Source organism: Amia ocellicauda, chromosome 8 (genome assembly GCF_036373705.1).
Source record: "Amia ocellicauda isolate fAmiCal2 chromosome 8, fAmiCal2.hap1, whole genome shotgun sequence".
Classification (NCBI taxonomy): domain Eukaryota; kingdom Metazoa; phylum Chordata; class Actinopteri; order Amiiformes; family Amiidae; genus Amia; species Amia ocellicauda.
Window position 1 is genome coordinate 10,527,468 of NC_089857.1, and position 10,179 is coordinate 10,537,646.

At 40.4% G+C, this 10,179-nt stretch overlaps 1 protein-coding gene across 2 annotated transcripts in view; it reads right to left on the minus strand.

The window, feature by feature from the left end:
• arsb (arylsulfatase B) overlaps window positions 1-9,531 on the minus strand; it is a 40,208-nt gene extending 30,677 nt beyond the window's left edge. Inside the window, exons 1-4 of one of the 2 annotated variants that reach the window (XM_066711978.1) lie at window positions 9,043-9,528; window positions 7,804-7,990; window positions 7,362-7,552; window positions 5,877-6,084 (exon numbers count right to left, since the gene is read on the minus strand). In XM_066711978.1, the coding sequence (XP_066568075.1) occupies window positions 5,877-6,084; window positions 7,362-7,552; window positions 7,804-7,990; window positions 9,043-9,318 (862 nt within the window). In that variant the 5' untranslated portion in view covers window positions 9,319-9,528. Of the gene's footprint in view, window positions 1-5,876; window positions 6,085-7,361; window positions 7,553-7,803; window positions 7,991-9,042 lie in introns of both variants that reach the window. The other variant, XM_066711979.1, reaches the window with a different exon arrangement.
• Window positions 9,532-10,179: the final 648 nt, after the last annotated feature.

Here is a 10,179-nt window from a genome sequence, read left to right on the forward strand (position 1 = left end):
TTACCTAAAGATAGTCCAGATTTGTAAATTGTTGCATCTAAATTGAGCTATACAGAAACAACATATCAAACTGAATGCACTACAATCAATCACATTATCATATGACATGCAGTTTGGACATTTAAGCCATTACCACTCAATAGGACTAATTTTGTGAACACATTCCCCCTCTCTGTGGGAAGGCAAGATATGAGAGCAAGCCGGCACAGTATTTCATAAAGTTTTGATTTCTCAGGTCTAGAGCAGCAACCTGTCTGCTCGTCTCTGGCTCTTACCTAATGGTTAGCAAACAGGTTTTCCTCCAGGGAAAGTTCTACTTTTCCAACATCACTGAACAAGTGCTGATGGGTGGCTACCGCTATAACAGAGTTTCGACTGAACAGAAAGAAGTGAAGGCGACCATGCATATGTAAGTGTGGCACGAAACGTAGAGCATCCAGAATCATGCTTTCTTACTCGTTTTCTTTATTTTACAGCTCAAGTATTTTCTGACTCAACAGGCAGCAAGGCTAGAAGCAGATCCTGATCACCGAAAGCAACGGAGACCTACAGTTGCTTACAACAACTTATCCAGTAAAAGAATCACACAAACCAACAACGGAGCTGTGCTTATGAATGTATTGTTTGTTTCAGGAACACTGTCTAGACAGTATTTACAACAATGTTCTGTTTACTTCTTTGTTGCCATATTAATTGTTTTAGATGTGATACAAACATTGTGCCAATTTCCTTAAAATGCATGTTCATAAAGAAACATGCATAAATAAAGCCATTTTAAAACTATGCAGATTAAAATATATAAATAAATGGGAGAAATAGGGAGAGATGGTGCTCAATTGAACAATAAAAGCCTTGAGATGTGTGTAGCAATGTCCTACAGATAAGCTGGATTGGGGGCCTGCAGCGAGTATTCCCAGGCCACAGCATGATGGGGGTTCATTCTTTTATACTGTGTAGTTGTTTTTTCAGAACTTAAATGGTCATTCTACATCCAAGTGTGTTGAGGAGGCAGGGATAGAAACCTAAGAGCTAAAATAAATATGATCTGTGCTTTTTAAAATTAAATTTCCAGACAAATAATAAGAAAGGTTTTTGCACACATCGGCTCTTTTAACTGTTTTACAGACAGCAGGGGTATCTCTTCTTCTGAAAAGACATTAAATAAATAACTGTGGAGGTTTGTGCAAGCACTCCATACTCTTGCTGTTGTCATTTCAGGATTAAATCTGGTTCTTCCTCCCTTTTCTTTTTTCTCTTTTTTAAATAAGCATATAAATAACAGTTTACAAGAGCAGAAGTAGTTTAGTGTTACCTTTCCGTGGGTGGTCTTCCACTTGTATTACAAAAGAACTGATGCATGTGAGAGCTGGTCAAGAACATGACTTACATCACTGGAGATAATCCTCTGATCTGAGATAAGTAACCACACTATTCAATGTTTTAAAGGCCAATCTTACAGAAAATGTCTGTTATTGTACATAGATGTTCACACAAGTAGGAGATACAAATAAACATAAATATATGCATGTGTCATTACAGAAGCTACTAACAGGCCCAAAATAAAACAGAACTGAAAAGGTGGCCAATAAAAAGGAGCAATTATATTGACAATGCCAAAGACTGACTGTGTGATCTGACAAGCAATGCATTACAGTTTCCTTTCAGGATATCAGAGCAGGTCTCCACAGTTCCCAGCCTTGCAGAGCCAAGCGTTCTGGCACAGTGGAGCGCAAGGCAAGGGGCCCTGGTTTTAGAGCTGCCGCCCACAGTTATACATCATAAAAGATTATATATAAAGAAATGTTGATCTGATTATAATATTGTTTCTTACAGTTTAAGGTGTATGTTACTGTGCCAGGATCAGTACAATCTGAGTCAATCAGGCTTTTCTTCCAAAAAAAAAAAATTACACACTATATAATAATAAATAAATAGCAGATCATGTATTATTATATTATTGTGAGTGACGCTCTGTTCTGACTGTAAAAGTTGGCTCCAGTGACACAAATTTCTCCGTTGATGCCAGCTCTGTACTCCCAGAAGCCTTTGCAGACATTGACGCTGCACGTCAGCTCCAGCAAGCTCCCTCGTCTCGTTGAGCCAACCCAAGCAACACTTGGAACAGCGACCTTCTTAAAGGACTCCTGCTGTTCCCGATTGCAAACATGCCCTCTTGGAAGGCTTTAAAAGCCCTTTGTTTTTTTTATGGTCCTTTTGTTCTCGGACACTAATTGCAGTGATCAGGAAGCATGGAGGCGCATTCCACACTGAGCTGTGGCTCAAATCACTCAACCACACTCGGGCATCTTGGGTCTTTCATTAGGATCAATGTTACAGAACACAGAGCATCTCAGTCAGAGGTGTCATGTGGGGGTGGGTGGGAGTTGGGTGTGGACAGGGGGGAAGCAAATGTGGGCAGCCCAAAATAACATAGAAGTAAATGGACTTTAATTAAAGAAGGGACTCCACACTGTTTTTCATATACTTTAACCCTTTAACTCCATTCTGTAGTGAATTGATGCCCTTAATGTAAATGTATTAGTAGTGGCAGCAGTAGTCACGTATAGATTTAGTCATTTATAGATTCATAATAAAATACATTTTTATTATTTAATGAAAGGAAATCTGGATCACACAAGAAAAGGCCATGCATTCACGTGTTTTTAAAACCTCTAATGCAACACACTTTTCTGGCAGCACCTTTTGCACACAAAGTTGCCACCAGATGGAACCAGGAAGTTCAAAAGAGAATTCCTGTACAAATGAATACAGTGACGCAGTGCCCTCTACTGGAGAGTTCGGCTTTGTGTCAGAAATAAAACATTATCTTTTGTCACACTTCCCAAATTGATTTATGGTTACAAGCAGAGGTTAAACCACAGGTGGGGGAAAAGGGCAATTTAAGGTTGAAAATTTGATTTTTTTCAGCACAATGTTTGAATAAAAAACCCTCCCTTTCATTTCAGATTAAGTTATCATTTGTAGCCATCAGGTATGATGAAACCAAGTAGCAAGCCTGATCATTCAGTATCCCCGGTCTCAGCAGAGCTTATACTGTGGGCAGAGCTTTTCAGTCCTGCACCGTCACAAACCACAGCCGTTAGCAACCAGGGCAACCAAAGCCAGTGTAAATGTATAATACAATTGCAGGTGTTTAAACACTGTTGGGCAAGAAGTCAGTAGCAGTACAAAAAAGGGAATAAAACAGAAACTGTATATTTAAGTAATTTAAAACAAATTTTCTTGTTGTAAAACCTTATATGGTTAAATCAGCATTTTGTTTCAAGGGGAAGCTGTAGCTGGTAATTTTAATTTAAAATAAACACTGCAAATTTCATTACAGTATTGGGCCTTAACCAGCTCTAAGATAGGGTGCATGCTACGCTTGAGTCTGTGGGATAATAATATGGGATATATAATATTTGGGATAATGGAATAATAATTGCTACAATGCGTTTAATATTTTGTTTAGAGTCATTTAGTTTTGTTATTTTACGATCCAATTAGTTTCACATTAAAGATAGGCTAATGGATTTTGGACATGGCCAAACCACATCAAAGTGTACAAAAACGGATGACAGTAACATTTGGAGCTAGTGTCCAGAGACTGGGCAGTCCGGAGTCCAGAGTTTCCTGCTGGAAAACGATTCCTGAATGCCCAAAACCATCATGCCCATTACACTGCGGCAGACCAGCAGCAAGAGCAACAGGAGAGTCTTCTGGATGATAAACACAGTCTTTACTACAGCTGTGTTGTCAAAATACAAGCCAACAAACAAAGGCACGGAGAAAAATAAGACCCTCCTGGAATGTTAATCTCAGCTGCAATGTCAGCATCAGTTCATAGACCGTATCATAGACGGTTAGCAGGTGATTTTGGGATTGGTATTTTTCAAATGTGGCCGATTAGGTGGTTGGTATGTAAATATTACCCAAAACTGGAAACAGAGTAGCTATGAAAAGTGCATGAATACTTGAGCACTGAAGCTGACCGTCTCAATTGTAAAAGCTGAAGTGCAGCAACATCAATTGGGAAATGAAGATGTCTTCACCTCAGTGTTTCATCACTTCTGCAGTGTGTGAGGGGATAACCATCAGTGGTGCATATTGTTTCAACTCTTATTTCTTGTAAAAACACATTTTCACAACAGTATTTCAGGAAACACATCTGAAAATCTAACACTGTGAGTATCTGATGCTCTCGCATAGTAAAAAGGTGACAATTGAAACTCAACTTTCATCCTAACAAGCAAAGACTTCAATATAATTAATAATGTAGTGTTTTTATTTATATATATATATATATATATATATATTATATACACACACACACACACACACACAAATATCCAAATCATAAAAAGAAACCAGCAAAAAGCAGGAATGCAGAAGGATAATTTAAAACCTTAACAAAGGCTGTATTATTTTGAGACATGAGCAATGACTAATAATCTCAATATATCATGTGAATAAAGCATCAATTCAAGACTTTTATTTTGGAAGCATCTTGAAATAGAGCTTTGACACTGGGCTCGGATGTGAAAGAATCCATGACTCAGAAAATACTAAAATTAATTTTGTTCTAAATTTAGGGTTGGGTACGTTGCTCTCCAGTCAAAAGCTGCTCTTTTGTTATGGAATGCAGAGAAGATTTTTGGCTGATATGGAGAATCAAGAAGAATCTCCATACTGCTCTTCTCTCGTTATGGGATCTTGTATTGAGGCTCACGTTTACTAAAAAAAAGCTGACGTGTGGGGAAGCTTACATTTTCCACTGCAGGAGACAATGAGGCGACCGTGCTGCAGCGCGGACCACAGTCTGTGTGGTCTTGTGTCCAGGCGATACTGAAGTAGTCCTTTCCTTTTCATGATAAAAGTTCAATGACTACTATCAAAGGGCATGTGAAATCTGAAATCTTTCAAACTGAGCCTACGTCAAACATTTTTAGGGAAGTTTCTGTCTTAGGATTCGCTGAAACAAGGGTCCCAACTTGTTTATCTTGTAAAACAACAACCGCCTCAGAACATGTCACAGGAAGTGGTAAGAGCTTCAGCTATACCCTACGAAAACATCAGCACGCTATAGGTTCACACCTGTCATAACATAACTGCCACGGTTACATCCTAGACTTTAGTATAAAAGAGCATACAATTCTGAACAATATTAACCAGATTTAAGCAATTTGAGATCTGTAAAAGAGATGCAGCCAGCTCTACAGCCACCCAACCTCTGTCTAGAGTGCAGATCACAATGTGAAAGCAGTGGGATTTATTGCAGCTATGATTATTTACTAATTGTAAAATGAAAGGCTGAGAGAGTTGGATATTTTCATAGTGAAAAGGTTTAGCTTGTGTTGCATTTTCAGTTGAAACTGTTAAGTTTACAAGTTCCTCTTTTGATAGCAGTGTCACACTTTCTTCACATGTGTGGCTTCACAGTAATTGGTATTTTAGGTGCCACCACATAAATTGAGCCAAACAGAGTTGCAGTAATACACTTTACTGCTGTACAGAAAATAAATGGTGTCTAAACATGGATTTCATTACATTCAAGAATTGCACAGAGAGTGGTTGGAAGATGCAGCAGAAAAATACTATTTAAGCTGTAGCAAACTTTTCCATAAAGTGTTTTGGAAAAAATAGGAACCCAACTTTCTTACAGTCAGCAGTTTCCTACAGTTTTAGGGTTATTGTTGTAGTGGGGAAAAAAAGACAAGTGCATCCTTACAGAACATTCTCGTCTTTTTTGAATGTCAAGGAACAGAAAAGTACAGGTACCTTTCCAGCCATGGGTACATGGCTCATATGCGAGGCAAATCCGCAACTCCCTCTGCAATACCAAACCCTGTACTTCAATGTAAGTGCGAATGACATACCTGTAGAGAAGACCAGCACAGTGTTTTGCCACAGTCCACTGGCACGCAGCGCCACCGTGATGTTTCCCACCGCCTCGTCTAATGCGGACACCATGCCTGCATAGATCCTCCTATTTCTGTCTTGGATGAAGTGGTAGGGCTCTATGTAATGCTCTGGCACCTGAACAGGAGCATGGACCGCCTGCAGTGCCAGGTACAGGAACAGTGGCTGCAGAAAAAGACAACAAAGTGAACAGCCTGTTGGAACTCTGCCAGACAAGGGGCACGCGTCCTCCACAGCACCCAGAGCACATAAAACACTCGTTCCACCGAGATAACATCACCAAGGTATATACTGTTAATGGTATAACTGCAGTCCTTCGCAGTGGGTACCAAGCCCCATAAAAAAAGTAATTGAAAGCACAGAACAAATGAAGACATTGTTCTTGACATTAATTTAGTCTCAAGGGCTGGGTTACATCTGGGTTACATGATTGGAAAGGAGAGCAAAAGTTTAATAAAACAAACTCTACTTGTATTTATCTAAGCAGTTACCAGCTGATATGAAGGCCTTGGATTGTTTTTTTTTCCTTCAACTTTTCTTTAAATTAATGAATATATAACCAAAATATAAAGTGCAATATAAAATTCTATGCTGTGCAGATAAATAAAACAATGACAAAGCCATCTAGAAGTCAAACCCCTGCATAATCGGATACCTTGAAAGTGATTGCACGAAACATAGAACTCATTTTATAAAATGTCAAATGAGATGCGAATGAAAATACAAATGTCTCACAGCTGAAACAGTCATAAAATCACTTGGTAACATTTAATGGAAAACATTCTTCACGTTCCCACTTTCGGCTCCACGCTGTCCTTCAGGAGAACATTCATAGTCACAGGTGTATTAGAACAACCAAGCACAGTGCCTTGGTAACTGTGCTCTTGCAGGATAATTAATCAACAAAGGCTTGACAACCTAAAAGGATGACATTTTATCCTGGAGATTGGGTGACATTGTTGCAGCGACCAGCCTTGGGTCTAAAAGCTTTTGAAAATCACCTGCATGAACAGCTGGCTCATATATCTACCGCCTTCTTATTACAGGACTAATTGGTCCAGTCTATTAGGATATACACACGCCGAAAACATTGAATACCCATGCAATTTAGAAAAGAGGCACAACTGGGAGAAAGCTCATAGGGATGTATTGATGTATTGATTGTAAGTCTTTGCAGCACTTCCCTTACAAAATTACACAGGCCATAGAGCATGTGTGGCTTGCTAGCTTTTCACCCATTTCACATTAAATTGTCCCAAGACTCTTTTGAAAAATGAGGCCTCTGTCCAATTAGAAGAGCCATGGTTAGATAGTGTGGTAGAAATCTTCAAGGTGAATCGGTCTCATATTTCATTTACCCCATTTTATAATGTTTCTGTGACATCACCCTTTGGACCATGTGATTTAAATATACATGTCCTGGGTTAGAAGGACAACTCTACCTTCTGAGGGTTGTGTTTAACGATGATGTCCGTGGCTCTGTTTACAAACATGTGAGTGGAATACTGGCCTAGGAAACCTGTGGCAACTTCCTCCCCATCCCTCAGGTCTAGAGCACAGCGTGTCACATTCAGTGGCGAGATGAAGGCGCAGCGCTGGTGGCTGAAATAATCTTCACTTCCTGTGAGGTAGCCTGCAAACACAGATCACAAACATCGGGCGACTGGCTTAAACATAGATGCAGTGAAAGGTCCTCCTTAAATCAGGACAGAGCCAATGCAAAATTAGACTAGCACTTGTCATATTTAGTACCTTAAGCATGACTAATTATTTGTCTTTCCTCATAGCCATTTCAAAACACAAGTAGCATTTTTCCAAAACATATTAATAGTTATTTCCATTTGAAAAAGGGAGAAGAAGAAGAAGAAAAATATTTGACCTTACCAAAGTAAGTGTCGAAGCCTCTCCTTGTGGGCAGACAGTCCTTCTTATACATCCCTAGATGCCACTTGCCCACCATGTGTGTGGAGTAGCCCGCATCCCTCATCAGCTCGGGCAGCAGCTTCTCGTGCAGGGGGACACAATAGGGCTGGCACGGCCATATGATCTCGTGCTGCATGCCAGTGTGGATCTGTCAGGGACAGCTCTGTTATTTCAGCTGGACAACTAACTGGGTTTTGGGTCACAGTACGTCATCTCAAAGTACTCAAAGTGTGGAAGAAACAACGACTAAAGGCATAAGAGATCTCTGCTAATCAAGAGGCTTTTTTTTAGTATTTATTTTTAGTCTGAGGTTTTAAAATACTAAATCCTAGCTCATGTTGAGAGGCAGCTTCAACCACCTGGTCCACACAATGAAAACACCTTCAGATGACTACCGTAGTAAAGATCAGAGTTTCAAAGTTTTTCCACCAAGCTAAGACAACCTCACCTTTTTTGAAAAAGGGAACAAGTCCCCCTACATAAAGTCTACAATTTTAAGTCACAGTATAAATCTTCATTGTGGTGGAATACAATTAATGTATTAATGTATGCCTTTATTTCAAATGTGTAATGTCAGTTTGTGTCAAATTGTCCAATTTTTGAAGCTGCAACTAAGATGTTTGCTTTGTAGCGCAAACCATTTATTTAATTAGTGCAAGGTTTCAATTTTCTTGCAAAGCTAGTCTAATGTAATTGGACGACACAGTTGCAGACCTGTCAAAATACCATACCCTATCAAATGCTGCTGCTCTCGTTCATAGGATAAGCATGCTTTTTTATGTTTTTAACTTATTTATGTCTGTTAGCGATTGAGTGTATACACATTGGCGTTTAATGTATTTAAATGATACTATACGATCATTAAAGTAAGCAAAACAAAACGAGCAGTATTTCACTCAGCAGGACATTTCACCCAAACCAAGGCAAAATATTAAGGCTATAGAAGGGGATTCATTGGCTTACTTGCAGAACTTTCTCTCTTGGTAATAACAACTATACAAATAGCAATAAGTGTCATGATGTATGCAAAAATACAATTTTCGACATGGCGGTAAAAACAAAACGAACATTTTCAAACAAATGGAAATGCTGGGACGCCAAGAGAAAAGCGATCACATGACACGTCACATGACTGCGCCGACTCGCCACTCTGCGGAAGATGCGCTCTTTTACAGCATTTTCAAACATGGCCAAGCTCACCTGGTATCTCCCGGTCAGGAGCTGGTTTCTGGACGGTGTGCACAATGGCTGGACATAGTAGTTGTCCAACTTCACCCCCTGGCTAGAAAGTGCATCGATATTGGGGGTCTTGATCTCGGAGCCGTGGAAGCCCACGTCGTGCCAGCCCAAGTCATCGGCCAGGATAAACACAACATGGGGCGGCTCTGTGGCAAAGTCCCCTGCGTGCAAAAACTGGACAAAGCTGGCCAAGCAGACGACACAGAGCCGCAGTGAAGTGCGCTGCGCTGCCTCCATCGCTCCTCCGCGGAAAGGAAGCAAAGCACACGGCGTCACCGCGGACGTTTAAGATACAGTCAGTCTCACACGGCCGAAATGTGCACAACAATGTTCACATGTTAATGAGATCTTAATGAGCGAATCACAGTGGAAACGCGTGTGCGGCGCTGCAGCGGCCACGGAAAGTTTTGAAACCGGTACTGCATCTGTGTACGAAGAGGCCAGATCGCCACGCCTCCACTCGCGTTTGATTGGTAGACAGAGGGAGAGGTGGAGCCTCGGTGCGCCTGTGCTCGCGTTTGATTGGTAGACAGAGGGAGAGGTGGAGCCTCGGTGCGCCTGTACTCGCGTTTGATTGGTAGACAGAGGGAGAGGTGGAGCCTCGGTGCGCCTGTACTCGCGTTTGATTGGTAGACAGAGGGAGAGGTGGAGCCTCGGTGCGCCTGTACTCGCGTTTGATTGGTAGACAGAGGGAGAGGTGGAGCCTTCAGTTCCGGGGGGCGTGTTGTATTGGACAAGTTTAGTTTTGGCCCATGTGGTCCGTGTATCTATACTTTACCAGATTTTTACCATGCTACAGCACATTATCATATTTTAATGTTACACTTTACACTTACACCACGTCTTTACCGTGTTTTTACCAAGAGTTAACCATGCTATACAATACTACACTTTACCATATATTACCATGGTGCACCACATTATTTCACTTTTCACCATACTGAGAAATTGGTTGATTTGTGGAGCTTTGGTGCTAAAATGGAAAAGTTTTCAGATACGTAGTTCGTTTTTCCTCTTCCTGTATTTCTTTTCTTTTGTTTATAAATAAAAAGACTAATTATAAGTCTTTATTAACACATAATTCAGTAAAAATGATCA